This window comes from Haliaeetus leucocephalus, unplaced genomic scaffold, assembly GCF_000737465.1.
Source record: "Haliaeetus leucocephalus isolate CR32 unplaced genomic scaffold, Haliaeetus_leucocephalus-4.0 Scaffold240, whole genome shotgun sequence".
Taxonomy (NCBI): domain Eukaryota; kingdom Metazoa; phylum Chordata; class Aves; order Accipitriformes; family Accipitridae; genus Haliaeetus; species Haliaeetus leucocephalus.
Genome location: NW_010972676.1, coordinates 413,921 through 439,575, shown reverse-complemented (window position 1 = coordinate 439,575; position 25,655 = coordinate 413,921). Strand labels below are relative to the sequence as shown.

Genomic DNA, 25,655 nt, shown 5'->3' with positions numbered 1-25,655 from the left:
GGGATAACTTGGGTCATAAACTTCCAGCTTGCTTCAGCGAGAAAATCACTGAGAGCACTGTCAGCAGAACATGTGGTTTGTGCCAAAATGCAGAGAATGGCACTATTTGGGGAGGGGTTGCTGGGCTAAAGAAACAAATGTGCAGTAGCTTTTAAAGACACATAGTCCCCAAACTGCACGTGACCAAAAACTTTTGGGAACTGATCTCTGAAAGCACATCCCAAAGAGACTGTCTGCATGATTAATTTGGGTGATTCTTTCACTGTACAGAAGTTCATTAAACAGAATTGACCACTGATGGAATTCTAACAGTCAATGGACTTCTTAGACAAAGGATGAACATGACCCATTATCAATCTGCAGCTCTGTACCTCAAAACCCAGAGGAGCCTGTCCTTCTTGGCCTCCGATCATAGAAGGTAAAAACCCAAAAATTTTGTCCACCATTTCTTGGTCACTGATAACATCATGATTTGTTGGTTTATTGGCAAGAGCATTCCTCCTTTGTCTTGCTTCCGCCTCCTCTCTCTCCAGAGCAGTCAGGTGTTCCTTTAAACATAGAAGCTAGTTAGGTATGACTGGAACATCACTCTGCTAGAATGAATGAATGCCAGGATGAAACACTATTACAAAGGTGTTATGACAGTGAGGTCCAGCTCTGCTAGTGCAGTGTTGGAATGTGAAGTCAACTGTTGCTTGTGCTAAGCAGTCACAAAGACCTAGCACATCAGCAAAAGGCCTTGCTCTTACAGCTGTCCTTATAGACTGTTGGCCTATTGGTAATGATGTGCCATTTTTCAAGAACTTTATCCACAAGAGATAATACAGGAAAACCACAGAATTCCTAACAGTAGAAAACCCCATATTATTTAAAAATGTTTTGTGTCAGGGAGCTGTAATAGCATTGTGCATGTTTGGCTAAAGTGCCAGCTCTTACTGCAAACAGAAATGTGCATGTGTTTGCCTTGTCCCATTTCTAAAGCATCATTACAAATTGGTTTACAACTATGTCTGCTTTTTATTAAAATATAGCAGTCCTGAGATCTTTGAGCAAGTCCGCAGATGTGAGCTGGTCAAGCTCTCTTGTCAGCCAAGGAACATAGCATTCAGTGTTCCTCCGCCAACATATCTACCTTTTCTAATCTCATAGCTTCTTCCCTTGTTTTCACTGGTCCAAGGACTTGGATGAGATGTTTCTCTTCTTCTAAGCAGATATTCCTGGATTCCAGTCTGCACTTGTTTTGTGGACAACAGGACCATTCTGTGACTGTTTCCACAACTGCTGAGATGGCTCCATTCTGTTATTAACAACATGTCCACAGCAGGACTTTATCCCAACGGGGACTCAGTTCTCAATTTGGCCTTTTAGGGAACAGACCACAGGCAGAAATCTGCACACTGGCTTTGTCATGTTTGTACAGCATTAATACAGAAAGGAAGTCACAGAAAGGCCTCCCATGTGCTATGGACCACCAAGGCACTAAGTACAGGATTTTCTCTGGCAGTGCATACCAAGACACACTGCATTAGGATTCCCTTTTGAATGGATCTCTAAGTGACATTATCAGGCCTTGCTGGAGAAATGGATCTTCCCTTGCAGGAGTGACTGATATGCAGGTGCATCTTATCTTTTCTCCTCCCTTTTGTCAAAAATATTTCAGCTCTGTTAGTGAAGTTTTGATCCATGATAATGAACACAGAAAGCAAACGTAAACAAGATCAGTCAGCTTAAAACTCTGCTTTCATGCTTGACGAGCTCAGAATAAAATATCCCAAACTAAATATCCACATCCAGTGCTATGCTATGGCAACACTTGCTGGTCATTAAATCAGAACTTCATCAGAACTTCATAGAAACATCACATTCACGAGGTATCTGTGAGCATACCTCCCTCTTCATCCTCTGGTAGATTCGGCGAGCAAACATGCCCCTTGCATATGCCTGTATAATGCGTACAGCTTTCTTCTGCTCTGCTATCTTTTGACGCATTAGATAACCGCGGCACATGGCTTGAAGCCTAATGATATGAGCCCTGGTTGCTTCATATTGTTTAGCAAGCTGCCGGCTCCGGTAGAGGGCCTGCAGGCGCCCAAAACCCAGCATAACCTGTAGGAGGTGGAAAAAAAAAGAAGTGGTTATGGTTCAAAACCATTGAGACTGGGAGTAAGTTGGGATGAGTAGAGGATAACAAAATTCGGTAACTGGATAAGACACTGGAAGGGGCTAATGTGATACTGACCTTCATGCTTTATTTTCTGCTAGTAATAGGCTTTTAAAAGTAGATTATATAGAGTTCTTTTGGGGACCTGTTCTAGGGAGTGGCTCCAGAAAGTGACAATGGTAGCCTGGGATTATGACAAGGGAAGGAAGAAAGCAGAAATGAAGCCAAGTGAATGATAAAAAAAGCATGTGCTTGGAGAGATGGGTGTGACAATCCCAAGACAAGCAGCAGAGGAGGATGGGGCAGAGTGCAGGACAACAGCCTGGCTCTTCAGACAGGAATTGCATCACTGGTGCAGAATAGAAAATGTTTCTGGCCGAAACTGGCAGTTTCCCTTCCTGCCCCTCATGAATGGGATGTATGGGATATATTAATAATAATCCTTGCCACACGAATACACAATATGTGAGTGCTCCTGATACAGTGTAGCTGTCCTTACCCAGAAAACCCACCATCTATAGAAGATCAGCCAATATTTTTACTAATGTGAGATTGATATAATGTTTTTTCTGATAATTTTTTACAGATTACCAGTTTTCCTGTAACAGTTGTGGAAGACACTTTGCTCACAGCATGGTGGTGATGCACAAATGCTAGCCTTGGACTCCTGACTAGAAGTGTGGGATCACTCATATGTCAGGTCACCAGAGCCAGGCCTGCCAGAGGTTAGTTGGATTATTATTTCACCAGAAAGTAGAAACATCACAGATTCAGCAAGCCCTGAGAGGTCCCAGAGCCCTCCTTGGACTTTACACCCTTCTCTACATCCTGCCATCTTGCCTCTCCTCCCTTCAGTTGTGAATATCTTCATTCCTAATACTCCACTCGGTCTGGCAGGGCATAGTATATAAACACACACACAAAAACTTATATATGTGTGTATATATTTACATAAATATATATATATATATTTAAATATACACCTGCATCTTACCATTCGGAAATCCTTCCGGCAGCAGTAGCCTCGCCAGGCTGACTGAATGGCTACAGCAGACTTCCTCTGTTTCAGAAACCGCTTTCTAAGCAGACAGACAAATGAGGTAACAATAGGTTATTTCTGCTGCTTCTTATGATAATAGTAAAGAGTAAGGTGGCATTTTTTTTCCTTTTATGGGATGTCTACAGTCTGATCTCAGCCTTGTCTGCTGTCTAGGAACACTAGAGGCAGGAAAGCTGTTGTTAAACTAACTAGCTCAATTACATGGTTCAGCGGTGGACTTGGCAGTGTTAGGTTTATGGTTGGACTCAGTGATCTTAAAGGTCTTTTCCAACCTAAATGGTTCTATGATTAGTAGACGTTTTGCCAGGGCAAGTTTGAAGGTCAGCAAGGGTTGTTCTTCCTGCTTCTGAGTAGCCCAAGAAAAGTATTATGTTGCAGCAGAAAGGTCAGTATGATCAGTTAGTTTTGTACAACATGCTTCAAAATTATCCTCACTCAAACATTTTGTCTGCTTACATGTTCTCCATGCTGATGGAAATGGCAGAATAGGCTGTTTTGCCTGACCTTCTCTGTAAATGAAGGCCTTAGGAGATTTCACCTAGGCTCAGCTCATTCTGCAAGTAAAGCAGCACCATGAATCAGTTGAGCTCACAAAGTGTTTTCCTATTTGCTTTGCTATTCATTTGCTAGTAGAAAGGATGAGATAGAAGTATTACTAATCCACCTTGATACATCTGAGCTGACTTTGCCCTTAATGATGAAAAAATACTCATTGCAACTGCAGACCAAATTCATTGCTGTGGTAGGAGAGCTCTGTAAGAACTGAAAAAGACCTTGCATCAAGCCTGGATAACTCCCCCATCCGATGACCACTTACTCCCCAGTGTCCTAACTGCCAGGACTAGGAGCCCATCTGAGCAAGATGAACTTCCCATGGTAAGAGCTGTCACACTGTGGCTGTCAGAAGTGGCACGTAGCTCTGATGGTTTAAAAATAAAAGTGAGGTGAGGCTTTTAGGGAGAGGTGATACTCTGCTAGATAGCAGGCAGAGTTTGACAAAAAGGGGGAAGTTTTGGGGCATGTGTTTTTAGTCCTTGCTTCTCTACTGTCAGGAATATATCTAAACCAAACCAAGATTCAGTCCTCTGTCATGGTTCTGGTTGGGGGATACAAGATTAATAAGTACAAATCATGATGTAAAGCATTTAATGAGGACAAACATTTACTTAACAGTGACTAAAGTTCACTTCCAAAGATATTTCAAACTAAACCAGACACAATGCAAAAATTGTGCATCTTTGCCAAAGAGAAGGACTAGCTGGTTTCTATCTGATTCTTTTCTATGTCTTGTGTCAAACAAGCATCCTAAATAAGAGTTCTTGTAGCTCTGGGAAGGACACAGATTCCATGGGGATTTCCTGAGCTCCAGATGCCTACTGTTTACTAGAAATACTAAGTGCAAATCCTCCTTCCAGCCCTTCCTCTTCATACAAGCTGCATGTGCCACAGCCCTGCATTTTGAAAAGCATAATGAAAATAAAGAAACTGAGCCAGAACAAATCTTTGTGCAAAATCTGCATAGATGCACTGTGCACAGTTACATGAGAAGCACTGAATTTAGGGCTAGTGGAAGATATGGACTGATACATTTCATACTCAAAAATGCTTCACAGAGTGTGTTAAACTGCACCACAAAGATTACTGCTTCAAACGAAAGCAAATTCCCTTCTGTAAAATCACTCACCTGTCCTTCAATCCTCTCATCACCTTCTGGATAAGAAGAACCTTATCTGTGAGTATATTTTGGCGTTGCAGCTCCAATACTGTATCATGATGATCCTGTTAAAAGAAAGTATGGATATGCCAGCTGAGCAGACACCCCCACAACTTCTGAAAACTGGACACATGGTCTGAAAAAGGCCCAAAATCAGCATGATGTTATGCAAGCTGTGATTAAAATGCATTTATGGAACTGCAGTAGGAAGAGAGCACACCACCTGACCACACCATGTCTGGCAATAGCCATAAACAAGCAGAGAATCTGCCTGCAGTAAGACTGTTTTTACCTAGGGGTATGCTACAGGCAAGGAGGTCCCCTGCAACAGTGTGCTGGTATCCAGTTCTTTTCTATGCTCAAGGCTTGAGCAGAGACCAATACACTGCACTGTGCTGTTTCAGCTGCAACACTGGAGCACAGGAACAGGATCAGCCTCTCCTACACCAAGCTGTGTCCATTAAATTGCTTGGCCTTCAGGAACAAAGATCCAGCCTCAGATTCAAGAGAGAGTTTATAAGAGAACCCAGTCCTTCTGGGTCACCACTCTTGTACAAGCAGATCAAGCTATACTGTGAAGCACCTATTTTTTCAGGAGAAGAAACAATAAACTGTCCTTTTTACTTACTTTAAGGAAAATCTTGGTCTTTCCAGCTTGCCAGCTTTCATCCTTGCCGAGCACTGCTTCGGAGATGCAGATACAGCTCTGTCGAGCATCATTCTTCAGCTGATGTGCAAAAGCATCATCATGTTAGGGCTTGGTTGTGAAACAGCAGCTGTACTATGTAAGGATCTATTGCCCTGCATTTCAAAGGGCGAAGAACAGAAACGGATGAGGTCTTACAGACCTCTGGGCTGACGGTATAATGAATGAAAGTGGTTCAGCTCAAATGGTCAAGAAAAGGAGGAACAGGACTGCATGGCCAAACATTCCAGAGTTCAAGTGTGAGGAGGATGTTAGAGACCTCAGAAGTGTGTGATTACAGAAAAGAAACATCTGAAGGCAGTGGAGATGCCACCTTGCCTGGGTGGCACCTTGCCGGTCAAGGATAGCTGGACCTAAAAGCACCTCTACCATTTCAGCTGAGGTCCAAGTGAGTACTTAAGTATTTAGCTACAGTTACTGTGATGACAGTTCCTGTGATGACAGCTCTCTCATCTTGCCAGCAATAATCCAAGAACTTTCTACTGTAGGAAAGACTAAAGCCTCATAAAGAAAAGTTAGATTAGCCTTAAACCAAGTTTTTGCGTACAAACCTGTTCTTGAAGAGACCATGGCAAGAGAACTCTGTATCTCTCAAAGAACTCCTCAAAGCTGTAGCGAATTGGGTAACCAGCTTTCCTGATCTGAATGGTCTCCATCATCCCTGAATATCGCAGCTGTTTGATACACAGCTCCCGGTCAAACAACTGAAAGGGCAAGCAGACAAGGAGGAGACTTAGCACTGAAAGAAGGTACACATGCAGCATTCCTCAGAACATATCTATTAACCTCCAACCTCAGACTGCCTGCAAAAAGGCCTGCTATGCTTTTTTAAATTGCACTTCTTATTTCTTTAGTGCACTAGATTAATTAATTACAGGCATAAACAAGTCACCCCAAAGGATCTTCAAATTTGTGTTTATCAGCAGTGGAAACAGTCCATTAACTTCAGTCTGGCTTTAGCAACATTTTCAATTCTCGAACTGCAATTTCAGATTAACAATAAATTGTTCATATCATTTGGCAGGTGTGAATAACTGCAGTAGCCACTTAGGCCTTTTGGGCATACCTATGCAAAGCACAGCAAGCATGCTGCTAGTTTCTTGTAATGCAGATTAAAATTAGGTTCACTAAGCCACATGCAGTACTTTTTAAAAATTATTAATTCACTTGACCAACACCATACAAGGTTTTAGTATAGAACTGGGTCGTGATCTCCCAAGTTCCAGCCAAGCGTCTTAATGACAAACTCACTCCTCTTCTCCTGTAGTGTCAAATCAAGCCACATCACCCCTCCTTCAAACACCAACAGCTCTCCTACTCTCTCTCTCACTATTTCATTAGTATGATCATTGTTGGATCCTAATGTTTTTCATTCATTCCCTTGTTGAGGGGCTAGAAACTCTCCAGTTTTGTCTTTATCTTTACAGGAAAGGCTTTTACAACTCCTCTCAGGAATACACCTCTGTGCTTTTTTGCCATCTATTACTCTATGATGCTTTTAAGAGAAGTTTTTGTAAATTAACAATGCTCTATCCTACCTATCTTTTTATTGCAATAATAGCCTGTACTCCAGCTCTTCTTGCCTGAAGTACAGATATAAAATGCTACACAGCAACTGACAGCTTTTTCTCATTAAAAAGTTTACTGAAGGCAAGACCTCATATTGTTAAAACATTACCAGTGGTTTCTTGTAGTCATTTGGCTTGATGCAGCGGATGAAGTATGGCTGGCACTGCTCAAGGATTTTCATTAGTTTTTCCAGGGATTGCTTGAACTGTCCTCCCAGAGTAGAGAGCCGTTTGGTGGTATCCAAGCCCTGGGAAGGGTAAGCACATGCTGACTGCTACATCATTCACTGTTAGAGGGCCAATTAATACATCTTTGTATTTTTTGTACAATGTAACACTATCACACAACTGCCAGGAAAAAAATTATTTACTTACATGGGAGATAAATCAGCCACCTGTATCTTATTAATTTGGGTTTATTCTTGCAAAGAAACCCCACTGAGCTACTTGCCCTACTTGGATATGAAGTTTCAGCAGTGGGGGTGGCTGTGGTAGAAGCAATTCCACCCACATGATCCTGCATAGGTCTGGCTCTTCCAACCAAGGCTGCATTTAGTGTAGGGCCTGGGTGCCAAGCTATTATTCATGGGTGTGTGCCTGAAAGCTTGGTGAAAAATAGCCAATCCTAAAGCAATAATAACATCCAGCCAGATATTTTGCTGCCATCTCATAGCTAACTGGGAATGCTAAAGATCCAGAACAGCTCATTCCATAGTGATTAGGATGACTGATTGTCTTGCTCATTAATACTACAGTAAGCAGTGAAAAGGCAAACTTTACTGGAGGATAAGGTAAGAGCTACTCCATTTATGGCTGCATATAAAGTGCTTTATGTCTCACCACTCCTGGGCTGAATTTTGCTCCCAGTTACCATAGAGTAACCCCAGAGGGATTGCACTTGGCTGCAGTTAGCTCCTGATCTCCCCAGCTTCTCTGAAAGCAGAGTTCCACCTATGTCTTTTTCACACAGATCATCACAATAGGCCTAAGCTTCTACCTCTTAGTAGGTTTTAAGGGCACATTAAATTAAGGTGACAACAGTGCAGATTCCAAGTAAAAAAAGGACTCCACTGGCCTTTCACATACAGGCATGGAGCTAATCATTGCAGCACAATACAGCTAGTTTGTTTGTTTGGGGAGTTTTGGTGGGCTGTGGGATTTTGGGGGTTTTTTTTTCCAAGTAAATAATTTAAAGTCCAGTGGCTCCCCTCACTTCCATGGTCTTTACGGTACCTCCTTCCGCTGGTTCTTACGTTTAAAGTGCCCTTTTTAACACTCAAGTAGCCACCTTCTGCTTTAACTACAGGGCGATGCTGCCCTCCAGCGACCAAACACTCATGCCTTTGGAAAACAGTTCCTGGGAATGTCTCATAGCAGCTCTGATGCATTTTGGGGCTAGTGAGCATCTGTTTGAAGTAGATATGATAACAGTATATACATGTTTAAGCTGTATAAAAGTTAAAAGCAATTTGCACTCGCAGATCTTAGAGGCATTTCTGCTGTATCAGTAAATCAGTGGGATGGCCACACAAGTCTGAAGCCCGTGCCCTCATGATCACACATATATAACATTGTTAAAGTTGAATTTGTTGTTGAAATCGTGGTGACTTTTCTCCCCTGGCGTGTCAGGAGAGCAATTCTGAGACCTCAGGACAGCAAAGGTTTTTCTGGCACTTCATTCACTATTCTTTTCTGTAGCCTGCTTCTTAGGCTTCCCAACAGTGGCCCAATGCATTTGAAATTAATAGGGGTATTTCAGCTAACTTCTGTGCATTTTGAAATGGGCAGTAGCCCACATTTAGTATCTCCTTTCTTGACATGCTGCTGTACTTTCTAAATGTAAGGAGAGTTTTTTTCAATAACACAACCTTTTTATAGAGGCAAAAACCATTAGAGCATTAGAGCAATGTAGATAGATCTGATATTTAGTATGAGGTATTCATAGCATTTAAGAGATGCTAAGCCAGTTGTCTGCTGCTGCTTGTACCACTCCTGATATTCTTCTCCCCCAGGATGTTTACCTGTGCATGGCCAGATGTTCTGGACAGCAGAAAGCCACATTGGGATAAAGACTGAGGAAGAAAGGACAGCATCAGAAAACAATGCCAAGAGAATAGAGAGATAACAGGTAAGATAGCAAACTGACTGTTTGTTCAGTACCCTGACAGGAAAACTCAAAGATACAAACATTAAAAGCAAAAGTACCCTCACAGAATGATGACACTGCATAGTTAAATGCTCAGAAATCAAGGTATGTGAAAGTTGCAGCAGGGCAGAGAACTTGAACTCTGCCCCACACTGCTTCTAGTCCACTGCACTTTACACCCTCATTTTCACTAGGCAGAGGACAAGGCTCCCTACACCACTAGGCACAGATGATTCTGTGATAATTAGCCATCATGAACTTCGTCACAAAGTTGCAGCAATATGTAGGGCAGTAAGACTGTGTCTACAGGTGTCACTGGGAGCAGGAGACAGTATCTTTCTGAGGCAGCACAGCTATTTGCACCTTTGTGCTAACCCATCAGCCCTCTGCAAGAATGAAAAGGCCAGGATCCACCTGCCAGTTGCCCAGTCAGACCCCTTAGTGTTACGGTCCCAGCAGACTGGCTACATGTGCAGTATGGCAGCAGTTTAGCTGCTGGCTTCTGCACAGGTACTGGCTTTGCAGAGGGGTCTTTGTTTTGTGCCTTGTTCTGTTCCAAGGAACCTTTTGAACTACAGTTTCCTCCTACTAATTTACACCCACCTGGCAACATGGATGCAGTATGAATGCCCAGGAAGAGCAAACCCACCCAGCTGATGACAGCATGTGGGGAGGTAGCACAACTCATGCTTCTGTGACAGCCTGCAGGCATGGCTACACAGGTGTCCAGGGATGCAGTCCTGGGAGACAGGGCTGACATTACACTTGTTTACAGCATGAATGTCAGACCCAGCTTTTCCTGCAGACTCCTTTGCAGAAATGAGTTCAATGAAAGGGATAGAGATTTGCAGAGACAGTGCAAAAGAAAGAGGAGGTCAAGAACAGCCAGAGCCTTATGCAGGAGAGGATAAATGAGTTGCTTCTGCAACTCAGTGTCAGTAAGCCAACCTTGTAGGCTTGGTCAGCTCCAAGATGTCGGATGGTCCCACGTCCCAGACTAGATGGGGTCGTTTCTACCTGGAAAATCTCTCTCAGGAATTTGTTTTTGGAGGAATGAACCGCTTGCATTACATTAGCACTCAGTGTGTCCCGATTTTTCTCCAGGAAATCTATAGGATAGAAACAAAATCAGCTTGTCACCTCTGCAGCCTGCTGGCTCTAGTGCCACTCCGTCTAGCTAAAATCCACTTCATTTACAGTAACTTGCAGATTAGTTTAGAATAATCCTCCTGACCTGATCTGACTTGAGATCAACACTACCCTGGAGTGCCACACATCCAGGGCAGGTCATGCCCTTCTTTTCACCCTCCATATCCAGCAGAGATAGGCTCACCTTTTGATTCATAGAAGACAACCCCAGCAAAGTGGTTGATGCCAAACTTGGTGTCATGTACGCTCTTAGGTGGGATGTAGACTTTACTTTTGCCATGGAGGGAATTGATTTTGACGAGCATGGTGGCATCTGTGCCCTAGAAACAAATACAGGCAAAAAAGGACAGTTAAGCAGATTCCCCCAGCACTGGCCTATGCTCAGCAAACAAATAGAAGTGGTGCTCAAAGATAACAAAAGCTCAAATTCTGCCTCTTATTTGTGTAGCAGATCTGGAGGAATGTAGTTGCAGAAGTGTTTATCCCTCAAGCATCAGGACAGAACACACCCCAAGAGCATAAGGCCTGGTATCTTAGGGCTGTACACAAGCCCCCATAATATTACTAACATCACCAGGTGCACTGAGAATTTCCCAATCTTTGGACTCACAAGCAGACCCCACCCACCCCACCCCACCGCCCTTCCTATGCCATCCTACCCAGTCATGCTCTAAGGGGTGCATGCTCTTTCTCCCAGGCAGGCACAGTTATTCTTTCACTCCCCAACTGGTGCAAGACTCAGAGATCCCTGGAAGAAGTCAGCCTTGAGCAGATACCAGTCAGCATGCCCAGATCATGATTTCCACAGGCAAGGCAGTCAGATGGGTGCTTCTCTTCAAGGGATGCCATCACAATCTCACAATCTCATCCCCTTGTGGTGCATGTGAGGCTAGCTCTGCTCACTGGCCCATCTTAGGGGGTAGTGAGTGCTGTGCTATCTGAGAAGTCATGTGCTCTGGTAATCATAGAAGAGATGCTTTCTTCTCCTGACTGCAGGACCACCCTCTTCTTAGGGAAGAAAGGGGAAAGCTGTCTGCCTGTACATGACCCTCTTGTTACTTGAGGACTATAAATGAGCTGAGGCAGGGGCTTGCTTTTCTGGACAAGGCCATGTTACCACCTGATTCCTGGACCAGTAGTCCTGCTTAGCCTCACCATGCTCTGGAGACTATGAAACTGCTCTGCAGGGATGTCTGAGATCAGATGCTACTTTCATCTCTGCTCTCCTGTTTGAGATGCCTGGCCTTCACAGAATAACATTTCATAGAATCATAGAATAGTTTAGGTTAGAAAAGACTTTTAAGATCTTCGAGTCCAACCTTTAACCTAGCACTGCCAAGTCTACCACTAAACCATGTCCCTAAGCACCACATCTACACGTCTCTTAAATACCTCCAGGGATGGTGACTCCACCACTTCCCGGGGCAGCCTGTTCCAATGCTTGACAACCCTTCTAGTGAAGAATTTTTTCCTAATATCCAATCTAAACCTCCCCTGGCCCAACTTGAGGCCATTTCCTCTCGTCCTATCTCCAGCCACCTGACAGAAGAGACCAGCACCCACCTCACTACAACCTCCTTTCAGGTAGTTGTAGAGAGTGATAAGGTCTCCCCTCAGCCTCCTTTTCTCCAGACTAAACAACCCCAGTTCCCTCAGCCACTCCTCATAAGACTTGTGCTCTAGACCCTTCACCAGCTCTGTTGCCCTTCTCTGGACACGCTCCAGCACCTCAACGTCTTTCCTGTAGTGAGGGGCCCAAAAGTGAACACAGTATTTGAGGTGCGGCCTCACCAGTGCTGAGTACAGGGGGACAATCACCTCCCTGCTCCTGCTGGCCACACTATTTCTGATGCAGGCTAGGATGCCGTTGGCCTTCTTGGCCACCTGGGCACACTGCTGGCTCATACTCAGCTGGCTGTTGACCAACACCCCCAGGTCCTTTTCTGCCAGGCAGCTTTCCAGCCACTCTTCACCAAACCTGTAGCGCTGCATGGGGTTGTTGTGACCCAAGTGCAGGACCTGGCACTGAGCCTTGTTGAACGTCATACAGCTGGCCTCAGCCCATCCATCCAGCCTGTCCAGATCCCTCTGTAGAGCCTTCCTACCCTCAAGCAAATCAATGCTCTGCCCAACTTGATGTCCTCTGCAAACTTACTGAGGGTGCACTTGATCCCCTTGTCCAGATCATTGACAAAGATATTAAACAGAAAACCTTCATAAACCCATGCTGACTGGGCCTGATCACCTGGTTGTCCTGTACATGCCACGTGATGGCACTCAAGGTGATCTGCTCCATAACCTTCCCCAGCACCAAGGTCAGACTGACAAGCCTGTAGTTCCCCTACAGTTCCTCACAATGGTGACATTGGTCAACTAGGTCTGTCATCCAGGAGAATAAAGAGCAGGCTGCAGCCCAGACCAACAGCAGAACAATATTCAAACAATATACAAATTCAAAGATTTCCTAAGAAGCCCTTATAAAATGATCCAGACTCCTTCCTTCTCTGTCTGGAACAGCTGTAAGAGCTTCAACAGCAAGGTACCAGGAAGAGCACATTCCAGCAGAGAATGAAGCATTTGTACAGTGAGCTAATTTAAAAGAAACATCTATGGGGAGAAGACATCGCCTCTCGTAATGTATCCGAAACCCACTTTTGCACTTTTCTCTGTGTAGAGCCAAGCGTTACCTGTAAGCTCAGTGCAAAGCCAGGCATTACAAGTGAAACCAGAAATTTACCTTTGGGAACTTGCTCTCTTCATCAATGAGGGAGATGATATTCATAGGCTTGAGTGCGATGACTTCCAGAGCCTGGTGGTTATCAGTGAAGTCAATGTTATTCCAGGCAATGTGCTCTGCAAGGTATTCCTCTTGCTCCAGCTTGAAGACATGGTGCACGAAGAACTGCTGAAGGTGCTCATTGGCGATGTTAATGCAGAGCTGCTCAAAGCTGGCGCGGGACAAGATGGGAACCCATGATCATCATTGGCCAGTGCTGCACTGCTTTGTGGTATTTGTTTATTCTCTGTATTAAATACACATCCAGATATACTACTGCTATATTCCACAGTGTTAATGATCATCACCACTGCATGTTGCCAATCTTAGCAATATAAGGGATGCATCTTCTGCTATGATAAAGGTAAGCAGAAATGAGCCAACTGATGACTGAGTGTTGCTGAGTAAGCAAGGAAAGATATTGTATGTGTTTCAAGAAACTCTAGAAATAAAGGGGAACATATAACTGTGAAAATAGCTTGACTGTATGAGTGTATGATGTGTTTTTACTTACACCAGCACTACCACTTCTTTTGTTAGTTACTCCTGAATGCTGCACCTGGTAATTGCTGTGGTGCACTGTGTGTGCCTGTGGAGTGCTCACCACAGTGAGGACCCATGTGGATTGCAACCTTCGGGAACAGCATAAAATAATAGGAGAAAACACAAAAGATAGACAATGGGCTGAACAGATTCTAGACCATGTTCCAAAAGTCGGTGAGGAATATTATCATGTTGAAAGCAAGCAAGATGCATCACTTGAAATGGATTGGAAAAGACTGTAGAATATGTGCTGATGGTTTGTGGAGTACTACTGATATGGTACCATACAACAGAGAGACATAAGCAATGGCTGCACCAAAATGAAGGTTGGGGAAGGAGGCAGAAATATCACCAAGACTGAAGAAAAATGGAACCTGTGCATGATCATCATTGGGAAAATTCAGTGATGAAAATTTCACTGCTTTTCTGAGAATCAAGACGATAACGAAAAAGCGTGTGTCTGTTTGGTTTTTCATTTTTTCTTTTTATACCAGCTGCTTTTCAGCTTCCCAGTGGAAATGAATCTAGACCCTCCTACCTGTTGTTGCTAAAGTTTTCAAACCCAAAAATGTCCAACAGCCCAATGGACTGACGCCTGTCTTTAGGCTTCTGAGAAGTTGGGTTGAAAATGGCTGAGTTGATCTTGTTCACTATCCACAGGAAAATCCGTCCATATATACCCTGAGAAAAAATTAAAGAGGAATTAGAGCCCATCATTACAGCCTTTAGATATAGTTTACTGCTTGCTATCATGCTGCTAAAGTACTGTCAAACTGTGCCTGAAACCTACGAGGGACCAGAGCCCTCTGGGTGAATGTTTGCCACATAAGGCTACTCAACCAGTAAGACAGACAGCTCTGAAAGGATCCCCAATCTTTAAACAGAGAAGATGTATGCACTAGTACCTTCACAAAGGCATCCCTCCCATCTGCAGCTTGAACTATGTTCAGAGGCCTGGACACACTTTCTCCTCGGACAATGATGGAGAGGTTTGTGAGGCTGTTCTGGAGTTCACTGGAGTCCACCTGGAAGAACAGTTATGGCAACCTGGTCATTCCAGGTGGATAAAGGAGATCTAGCAAAGTCTGTCTCAGCGAGAGGGCCATGACAAACTGCCTGTCCAGCAGCATTCACTGGTGGCCTGCTGTCCCAGTTAAAGATCTCCTAGCTCAGAGAGACATCTGCAACAGTATCACTTGAGTGTCAGCAGGAAGAAGGGGACATGCCTGTTGTATGTGTATCCATACATAAATACTCCACAGGGACATTCTTTGTCAGTGTGCTCAGGGAGCAAGGGTGAAGGAGAGAACTAGTAGGAGAAGATGAGAGTCCATTACCTCAAGCAATTTGGTTGCGATTGAAAAGTGTGGTGAGTCCATCACATCAGAGCAGTCCAAGTTGTCATACACGGCCGCTACAATGAGGAAACAGTCAATCTCAGGGTGATTCATTTCTGCTAGAGTGGGGTCTGTGCTGTTATCGCAGCCATATTTCTGTAACCCTGTAGCTCTGGGAATGTGGCAAGGCAGTAAGTTCTCTTTTGAAATTCCTGGGTTTGATGATTTTACTAAGGAGGGTCCTGATTTCACCCAGGGATCCTGGGATGTATGGGGCCCTCACAACTCCAGAACATCAGGCTAAAAATAGCAACAAAACTGACAAGGTTATTCATTTTAAATAGTAGCTATTGGGAATCTGGGAAAGTGGTATCTGACTTAAGAAAATGTGTTTCTGAAAATATTTTTTTCTGTGTATCTGGCTTGTGGGAAATTTAGACAACAAAAGGGATTGAGAGAAATCCCTCATTTTAGCAGCCGGCATTACTCCAAAGAATCCAGCTGGCATCACTGTATTGGGCCCTCTGTATCACAAAGTGAGGAGGAGTTCTTTTCTAAAAAGTGAGAGCTTCTGGCATCCTGCTGGTGGGTGTCTCACACCGTACCTGTGCCATACCAGAAGTGCCCTTACACAGGTGAGTGTTCATCAAACTTAGCCAGGAGAATGACTGCTATCATTTCCACAGCAAACGTCACTCAGCTCCTACCTGTGTCCTCTGGCTTGCGTAGCACAACAATCAGCAAATTTAACATGGCATATTATCTGTTGTTTCAGTTTGTGTGATAAGGGCCTATTTATAACCATGGAAACCTGACGGCATGACAAAATAATAGTAAGATGATGTTTTTCAAAAGACTAGGCAGTGGAGTCACAAATCAGAATTTCATGGTGCTTATCTGCCTGCCCTCCCAACCCTGTTCATCTGTTTATACAGGGCAGAGCAGCACAACCTAATCCATACAGATGGAAGCAGGCAGCACCTTTAGGCCTTTACTATCGAGTCTGAGGAAAGGCAGACAATGCTGAGTTTACCTTCGAACTCTACATTCCCTAGGTGCAGGATTGCAGCCAGCAGCTTGCTGATGTCCCAGTGCTCAGAATCTGAGAACATGAGGATCTTCATAGCCGAGCGGATGTGGGCATAATCCTTTGCATCATTCCGGCTGTCACAGGACATGCAGTTGCCCTGCAAAACACCACACCCACAGGTAAGGAAAATCCTCCCGGTACTTGTACAAGGAAGAAAGGACCTGCAGGCTGACAAACCCTTGTACACAATGTGGATACCCTGTGAGCCACTTGCCACAAGACACAAGGTAAAAACCTATTTAGACTTTCTGTATGCTTTTCCCATGGCTGTTTCTTCCCTCATCTCCACTTTCAAGAAGAACCCATTAGCAGAGGGCTAAATAATGCATTTTTCCAGGGCTAGACTGAATACTGGAGAAGTCAAAAGGAAAAGCTGAGGGGAAGGCTGCTCTGGAGCATAGAAGGACAAGAAAGATTGACAAGATTACCTACATTTACAAGGCCATGTCTGTTGCTTTGGTTTCCTCTCTCTGCCTTGTAAATGGACAATTAAGAGCCCTAATCCCAAATCAAAGCAAGTAGGACTGAATCAGTATTAGAAGGCAAATCTCAAAATAAGAATATTAGGTTCTAGTGGAAGACAGATGGAAGCATCCAAGGCAGCATCAGAGGAACCCTCAACAAAGCCTGCACAGTAAGTCCTAGGATGCTGCTCTTGATAGAAACTATTTTCAGCCCTAATGGAGATGGGAAAATGCTTTTTTTTATCCTTGTTATTACCAACAATATAGTGTGATGATTAAAAAAATTAAGTATTCCTAGACATTTCAGTTTACAGCATGTAAACATGCCAGCTTGTGCCAACAGCTGACCTGAACAAAACCATGGATGTGTTCTCCTTTAATCTAATCCTCCTATCCCTGTATTATACTGCCCTACTCCTGACCCAGGGAACATCAGACCTTTTTATGGAATGGCCAATGTGTGAATTGCAGTCATCAGCTCTTGCTGCAAGATCATTGCTATTTTGAAAACATTAAATTTGAAAAAATCTCCAGCAACTTTAATTGCTTTGCTTTTGAGACTCCAAAAAAAGCTTTATAGGCTTGATTTAAATTCCTCTGAAACTAGATACCCAGCTCCCATTAACTTCAGCAGAGGCAGGACTTAGCCCCATTTTTTCCATGGCTGTAGAACAGCCCAAATCAAACCAGCTGACATATTTAATATGGTATCTGCACAGCCTAAAGAACAGGATTTTCACAATGGCTTTCATGCCCTAAACCAACCAATTAACTATTTTCAAAAATCTCACCTATGAACATACCACTCTTGCCACAATAACAACATAAACCCACACAGGGACATTAACATCAGCTGTTGGGGAGGTTAGATTGAATGCCAGTTTCCTGCATTATGTATATAAGGTTTATCAGATATAAGGACTAGGATTCTTGGCACTGTTTCTGCTTATTCATTTCCCCTAAGGTATACATACCTGATTAGTATTCTCCCTGGCATGAGAACCCTTGCATTCATCTGAAATCTGAGAGCCTGTGAAAGCAGGGGTTATTTCCCACCTACTTTAAGATGTCCTTTATGTTTCTTAAGTCTGACTCTGATAGAAAGCTTTGAACAGCCACAAGCTGCCTCCCACTGGCAGACATTACAATAAGTCTTTGAAACTGAGGCTAACAGCACTTTTGGTGTTACTGCTTCTGGTACTCTAAGGAAAGGACTGTTCATATTTGGTAACTACCCATCTGCAGCTCCGATTGATTGTAATCACTCACTGAGAGATCAAAAGGCAGAGGGATAATGGAGAAGAAAGCAGAGACTATTACCATTGTGAGATAAGTGTACTCTGAAGCAGTGCCCAGATTCAGCATCTTTTTCTGCTCTGTATTCATCCCCATTAGCATGCAGTAGAAGATGTGATAGTTCCTCTCTTCTGGAGCCTAAAAGAATGAAATATGCCAATGGACAACCTTGTCAGCATAAGCTTGTAACACAGGAGCAGGCAAAATGTACATCTGCCAGTGCCCTCACCTGCCGGCAAACCCGGGACTTCTCCAGGAGAAACTGTTCTATCCGGGCTCCTTCTATTACACCATTGTGGTTGAAGTGAATATCAATATATTTCCCAAAGCGGCTTGAATTGTCATTTCGAATTGTCTTGGCATTTCCAAAAGCTGATGGGCAGGGGACAGAGAAAGTATATGGATTATTGCAGTTAATGAACATCAGGTCTATTTTTATGCCCTTCTTTTTTTGCTGCTGGTATTTTACATGTTGTGTTCCAAATGACAGTGCTGATAAGCACTGAACAATATCTGGTCTCAGACTGCCTCCTAAAGAGAGAGACAGGGATACTGTGTATCCAGATAATTGCGTCCTAAAAGACATATTCAAACGATCCAAACATATCCTATATCTGGCCAGCCAACAGAGCTGGGCAATTCTAAAGACTTCCAGAAGGACTTCCTGGGAACACACTTGATCCCTCTACAGAGAAAGATGGGTGTCTCAGGGAGCTCCCCTGTAGAAACATCCACGCTTGGCCAGTCACTTTGCCACTATCTAGTGTGAATGTTAAACCAGGGGTCTTTACCTTGGGGTCTGCATTCCCAAGGACTCTTGTTCTCCTGGCAGTTCCAGGTTACACACTATAGTGGCACCTCCTCCTACAGCGTGGGAGATGCTGTGTACTTCATGGGGACATGGCAGAAAAGTATAGAGCACTTCTACCCTGCATCACCAGTGTTTCAGGGGTTTTAGCAGTTATGCAAATACAATGGTTCAAAGATCTGTTTCTGAATTTTTGTCCTGATACAAAAATCCTGAGTTAAAGGTGGTAAATCAGGCATGTTTGCCTAAATAACGCACCTTCCAGAATGGGGTTGGCCTCTAGGATTTGCTGCTCTATCCAGGAATGCTGGCCACTGACAGCTGCCAAAAACTGTAGTATTAGCTTTGTGCTTTCAGTCTTCCCAGCTCCAGATTCTCCACTGCAGTAAGAAACAAGACCATGACAGGCTTCCTTTCTTCTTTTTTGGCAAAATGGCAGACCAAGTTTAAAAAAAAAAAATCCCACTTATATTTACCCTGTGAGGACAGATCAGACTGTCTTTCATGGAGGGCTGGAGAATTTGTCTTTCATCATCTTATCTACTAAAATTTAAGTTGTCTTTTAGACTTAGGCTGAGGACTAAATTCTCCCACCGATTAAAAACAAGCAAATCCATGGAAGATATTCTGTACCAGTGCAAATTAAATGACCACTTGCTTTTATCCTTTAACACATTACCAGATTTTCAATGCTAGTCTTAGCAGATCAATTGAATTGCCTCAGCTATAATTAGATATTATTGCAGTGAGACTATCTGATTCTTCACACTGATGATTAACAGAAAATGGGTACATGTTATGTGTTTATAGGATGAAGAAAGCTTCCCTCCATCTTCAGGTTAGCAGAGGTTGTTTCTCTCCAGGAAATCTCTATTCTCAGAAAATACATGTAATGTAATTATCATGTCCCCACGGTAAAACATAGCCTTACATCACACAAGCTCATATTTTATGTTTCTATATGTAGTGACCATGTGCAGAATGTATCATCACATTCAAAGATTCTGGGGGAAAACAACGGACTTCCAAAATCCCTTGCTTATGTTCTAACTTTTGCAGCCCTAACTGAAAAGGAAGTAGCAGGGGAGAAAATATTTCCTTCCTGTTGTCTCTAGTCTTATCTGTGTCCTTCCATTTGGAAGGTCTCTTGGGTCCAGAAAGGTGCCTCAAAAACATGCCAGACTTGGTTTCTGCTACTTGTCCTCTGAGTCCAGTCACCTGATCACACAGCACTGGTCCCTCTTATTCCTCTTCATATTGAAATAACAGTTGTCTGCAATGGCGAAGACATGAGGTGGTAGCTCTCCAATCCTCTTGTTAAAGTACAGTCTGATCTGATCCACTGTGTAGAGGGGCAGCAGCTGGTATGGATTCACTGCTACCAAGATTGATCCTGTGTAAGTCTGGAAAACATTTATGAGTGTTATTTCTAGCAGCAAACCTGCAAACAAGAATACAACCAAAGCCACTTACAGTATAAATCTAAACAGAGGCAGGAGGGAAGCCTGGGAGATCCACAGCAGCACTTAGGTGAGGCTGAGCCTGGTTCCTCACTGTAAGCTGCTATTAAATATCCCAGGATGTGAAGGTTTTTGTAAAAGCAAGAATGCTAGCTATAATCTCCTTGCCAAATCACAGCTCAGTTCACTGTTTCAAGCTAAAGCACAAGAAAGTCCAATTTGACCTGGCATTTTTGTGTGTTATATGCTGTTTTATAGTGTTTTGTTAAGCTGCTTTTTTGCTCTAGTGCAGATGTAGCTGAACTTTGCTAATGGGCAAAGTTATGGTTGTGTCATTCATGCAGTCATTTAGTAACATTTGTAAACAACAGCACCATTGAAATGGAGGCTGTTGAAGGCTGTGGAAATGCAAGGCAATAATATTGTTCAAGAACTTCTACATAAGACACCTGCAGACTGCTAGTGTCTAATATAACAGGTTTATACACACATCTTGGTAGTTATAACTGCAGCATCTATAAAATCAGTCCTTGTTTACACTAAACATCACCACATCTGTGTTGTAAGAGGCAGTGTATGTAGTCCTATACACCAGTCCTATAGTGTATATAATATGGGAGGCAAAGCATGGAAAAACCTGAATGTTATTATCATATTACAAACTGGGAACTAAGGAACAAAGAAACTAAAAATGCCAAATTGCTCAGTCACAGATAAAACCTGTAATGGACAAGAAATGAAACTAGGTGTCCTAAATATCCAGATTTATTCTTTATCTATTTTATTACATCAAAATCAAGTCAATATTGACTTGGACTGGAGGATAATCCAAATCATGTCACTGTGTACTAGTTAGATTGATCTGGGTCACAGCTGCATGTAATAGCAGCACTAAACTGTAACATGGGCTGGATTTGGCTAACTGTCAGTCACTGGTGGAAATGATCACTCTAGGAGAAAGTAAGCAGGGTCACTACCTATGCATATCTCTGTGATTTCACAGACTGCTATTAGCTCTCTTCTTCACAGCCAAAGGACTTGAATGAAAGAAGAGAAAAAATACATTGTGTCTCCCTGGCACCCTCAATCAGTAAAGGAAGCAGACAGCCCGGTAAGTGAAAGGCTTGCAGGCTGCTCAGGTGGCTCCACTAAATGTGTAGTAGAGGTTGTTCCTGGAAAGTACTATGCCTGGTGACCTTGGCACTCACATAGATTTTGTGCTCCTGGTGGCGGATGAGGAGGTTGTGCACCAGGCCTGCTTCATGGAGATCCCCGAGGCAGATCATGTCTTCCACCCCCTGGACAGAAGAGGGGTGCATCAGTCGCACCATGTGCATGTTCCGAGCCGTGATCCAATGTTCCTGAAAAAGGCAAGGCATCAGCTTTAATGTGTTATGCTGTTGCCCAGAGGAAACCAAAGGAGAGCCATGTTAGACCAGAGCGAGCTTTAGTATAATCCATGCTCAAAGCAGCATATTCTAACAAACAGTTGACTAAGCTACAGAAATTAACTGGTTTGCTGCTCCCCAGGACCAGATGATTTAAAACAGTGGATGAAGCCTTTCACGTGGGTCCTGGACATCACCAAATTTAGCATTGTTCAGAGTGCAGCTCTGCCAGGTCATCACAGCCACAACATTGTATGAGGTAGGGATGAAACCCCAACTGACTTCACGGGGAACATGATTTCACCTAAGGCTCCACCAGATTTAGGGATTGGAGCCTGTCCATTTCCTTTTCTTAACTATGTAGATATAACCTCTAGCTGAGGAAGCTCTGAGACTTCATAGTGCTGGGACCTGGAGATACTAGGGTATCACCCTATACTTGCTTATTTTTATATTCTTTCTTTCAGTATATCCTACCAGACATTATCAAAGTCAGACCATTTCACTAGATGGAGCTTTGATCTGACCCAATAGGGCCATACTTTTGTACTTTGTGGTTTTAAATTTTATGTTCATCTTTAGAGAAAGTTATAGTGTATCCCACCTTGCCTTCGTCATCCTCCAGCAAGATCCGTCCTGAGTCAGAGTCCTTCACAACTGCCCCGATAGGGACATTAAATTCACTGTTTAGCTGAGTGTCCAGCCACACATGATCACCCTGGGGAGAAGAAAAGATATCATCAAGTACAGTGGCATACTTGATGCCATGTAGCTCACAGGCATACATCTCTTGGTCTTAATTTTTTAGTGATTTGATTTCTTTAGCAGTGTTTAACTGGATAAGTTCTTACTGCTCGCAGGCAGTACAGTCTAACGGTTATAGTATCGGGACCTCTGAGTTCTGCTCCCAGTTCCACAGCTGACCTGGAAAATGACTTTGGACAAGTCATCAAACCCAGCTATCTCACAAGAAGAAATGAGGCAGCACCTTTTACAAGGACAGCAATTACTCAGGTCCACTACCTCCCACAGATTGGTGGGAGGGCACAGTGAAGGCTGGTAAAGTGCCCTGGCAGCCTCACATTAGCTATGGTATTCTTTCAGAAGAGATGCTTGAAAACATAGTCATTACCAGGAAAAAGAAAAATAAACAAACAGATGTACAGACTAGATGCCTGGCAATGTAGAGGGCTCTGTTGCAAGAGTTTTCAGATATACTTTCTGCTATAGCTACAATCACGTAGAAATGTTAAGTGCATACATGATCTCTCATTGGAAAAAAAAAGCATTCTTTATTCAGCCCAGCTCTTCTGTTCACATTTGTAGAGGCATGGCAATATGCTGCCTCTCTGCAGAGCAAGCAAGCACAAACTGCTCTGCTGTCACGAGCTCACTGTGTGAGCTACAGCTGCCCTGTCCTAGGAATGAACAGCATCTTGGTGTTGCCTGTGCTACTGTCTTGGTTATACTCCCCTACTCCAAGCCCCCAGGAATACCTTCTCTTGCTCCAGGCACTAATACAGATGCAAACAGAAAGCTTTACTGTAATGGCTGGAATGAAAACTGAACAAAGCTCAGATCTGTGGGTCAGATCTTCAATGGGTGTGAACTGGCTTTCTAGCTGAGTGTCTTGTCATATACAATTTTTGTTACATACTGCAGCATTTACTGTCAAAGTTTCAAGGTTTTTACTGAAATATTATTTCTTTTTCCTCTCAAAATACTTTATGGGCTTACATTTAAAACCAAACAACTGTAGTGTAAAGCATCTATAAGCATTGCACAAGGTTATGAGGAATGTTACAGGCTAACAGCTCTTGTTTTCACTGAATAAAACTCCAGAGGTAATCTGTGCAGTTTCAGTGCCACGCCTTGTGACAGAGGTCACCAGCTCAGCATGAGCACAGCCAGGCTAGGCAAGACACGTCTGCATCTCTAGTCTAGATTGATATTATTTTATTGGTATGATTTTATACCTTGTTGATACTGGGTGATTGCTACTTTCTTTTTGAGTTGAACCATGATGTTAAGGTAATTTTCTCCTCTTTCGGCCTCAGGCTAATCAGTAAATCACACCAAAGAATAGGACTTACCTTTCTGAAAACCACCATTATGTTTCAGATCACTGTATGTAACCTGCAGTGCCAAGAAGAACATAATGTTAGGCCAGAGAAGGGCTCAGACTTTGATCAGAAGAGACAGCGGCGTTTCCTTGAGATTTTCCATGTAAAAAATAACAGAAAAATGCCTTACAATAATTCTGCTTATGGATTTTGTTAAAGCAGAAGAGATTATAATAACCTACAGCCAATGTAGAAACAAGGAAACCATCTACCCAAAGCAAAGAACCTGCAGCACTGGGGTGGTGGTCTGCTCTGAGTTCTACCACATAATCCTGGAGATGCTCTCAACCCTGAAGAGGTCACTGTGCACATTTTCATACTGAATAGTTCCCTCAATCAAATGCTAGGCACATTTATTGGCTGAATTTCAAGTTTGGCTCACAAATAAAAAGACCCCACAATGCCATGTAATTTGATGCACAATAGTTACCTTTGGCTCACCCCTTAACCCACCAGTTCAGTTCCTATGAGTGGCTAGCCCAGTGACACAAATCCATACTTTCCTGAGCTGCTTAGCTCCCTCAGACCCTCACAGCTTGAACCTACTACTGTATAGAAACTGAGGTTTAGAGTTCGCCTTCCTTGGCTGGAATGGGAGGGGTTGCAATGAAGGCATGAGCAGGAAAATAAGGAACTGGAGGGAACCACAATAAAATTAGGAGCTCACTATCAAGAACATAACATTGAAAAGACTGGTGGCCAGAATTCTAGACCAGTGCTTTGATTAAAGGGTGATGCTGTTTAGGCTGCAATCCTCAGAACAACCAAGGAACCAAAGTCTTCAGAAGCCACTTCCTTTCCCATAGGCTACTGCAGCTGAATTTTGGGGGTGATTCCAGGACTAGGTGTGATTTGCTGGCTCCCACTCTTGCTACAGCAGGAAGGCTGCTACATGTGTTTTACTGTGTGTGGGAAATCACGGGCAAAGACTCTTTCCTAAGTTCCCTTTAAATGTTTCCAGAGTTCCAGACAGGATTTTTTACCTGTTATCTCTTCCTACTAGCAGAAGTGATCCATGCATGCTAAGGCTGTTGAGTAACCTGGGATTCAGTAGCTGCTGTGTGCAGCAGACATCAGTTATTAGCCCAGGTCTCCACAGCCTCATATTCACAAACTCCTCACAGCTGTGTGACCCATTCTGCTCCCTCCATTCCTCTAAAGGATCTCTCCTTCTATCCATTGTTCCAGCACACCCAGAGAAAAGGCTCAGTTCAGAGTTGGTAATAAGAATGAAATGCTTGCAATAAGCAAAATGCTTCATAAAATGCTAACCTTGGACCAAAAATTAATTATATTTTTACCCTTTAATGATCTATTATTAGTAATGTTTTCTTAGCATTTTTATCTCAAACACATTTTACAACTTGTGTTCAATGAGGACATATTGAACCATCTGCATCCCTTCTGCACATTCCTGTTTGACAGCAAACTGCTTGGAAACCACTTTACAAGATGAGTGGACACTACAGGACCAGAAAATAATCTTTGGCACTTATTCCAGGTAAGTCCATGATCTCTCAGAACATGCCCCATGAAGAAGAGAGACACCTGTTCTGGTTTTATCTTGACACTCAAATCTAAATTTCTTGTTGTCTAATAGCCTTTGGAGAAGTTATTTTATTCTGGCCCTAAATTGTGCTTGCCTCGGTTTTGGATAGGTTCTCTAGAAACTTTGAGCAAAACAAGAAAACTAGAAATTAACTGATTTGGAAGCTCTATTTTCTACTTGTGCTATACAGATAATGATCAAAATCCCAGTTTGCAGTACCATTAATATTAGTGATTAATGGGATACTTCATCAATAATTTCACTGAAATCCTTGAGATTTCTTCTATCATGTGTAAAGGCTTTAAAATCTTATGTTT

General features: G+C 43.1%; 1 protein-coding gene across 1 annotated transcript in view; it reads right to left on the bottom strand.

Moving 5' to 3' along the window:
• The window catches only part of MYO7B (myosin VIIB), a 50,957-nt gene extending 27,180 nt beyond the window's left edge, over nucleotides 1-23,777 (bottom strand). Inside the window, exons 1-23 of the mRNA XM_010568200.1 lie at nucleotides 23,760-23,777; nucleotides 22,271-22,384; nucleotides 21,487-21,639; nucleotides 20,037-20,221; nucleotides 19,077-19,198; nucleotides 18,240-18,382; nucleotides 18,035-18,148; nucleotides 16,194-16,347; nucleotides 15,161-15,237; nucleotides 14,729-14,848; nucleotides 14,362-14,504; nucleotides 13,242-13,452; nucleotides 10,689-10,824; nucleotides 10,304-10,464; nucleotides 9,231-9,281; nucleotides 7,320-7,457; nucleotides 6,193-6,345; nucleotides 5,564-5,662; nucleotides 4,906-5,000; nucleotides 3,156-3,240; nucleotides 1,888-2,106; nucleotides 1,133-1,234; nucleotides 372-548 (exon numbers count right to left, since the gene is read on the bottom strand). Coding sequence (XP_010566502.1) covers nucleotides 372-548; nucleotides 1,133-1,234; nucleotides 1,888-2,106; nucleotides 3,156-3,240; nucleotides 4,906-5,000; nucleotides 5,564-5,662; nucleotides 6,193-6,345; nucleotides 7,320-7,457; nucleotides 9,231-9,281; nucleotides 10,304-10,464; nucleotides 10,689-10,824; nucleotides 13,242-13,452; nucleotides 14,362-14,504; nucleotides 14,729-14,848; nucleotides 15,161-15,237; nucleotides 16,194-16,347; nucleotides 18,035-18,148; nucleotides 18,240-18,382; nucleotides 19,077-19,198; nucleotides 20,037-20,221; nucleotides 21,487-21,639; nucleotides 22,271-22,384; nucleotides 23,760-23,777 — 2,970 coding nt within the window. The remainder of the gene's footprint in view (nucleotides 1-371; nucleotides 549-1,132; nucleotides 1,235-1,887; nucleotides 2,107-3,155; nucleotides 3,241-4,905; nucleotides 5,001-5,563; nucleotides 5,663-6,192; nucleotides 6,346-7,319; nucleotides 7,458-9,230; nucleotides 9,282-10,303; nucleotides 10,465-10,688; nucleotides 10,825-13,241; nucleotides 13,453-14,361; nucleotides 14,505-14,728; nucleotides 14,849-15,160; nucleotides 15,238-16,193; nucleotides 16,348-18,034; nucleotides 18,149-18,239; nucleotides 18,383-19,076; nucleotides 19,199-20,036; nucleotides 20,222-21,486; nucleotides 21,640-22,270; nucleotides 22,385-23,759) is intronic.
• Nucleotides 23,778-25,655: the final 1,878 nt, after the last annotated feature.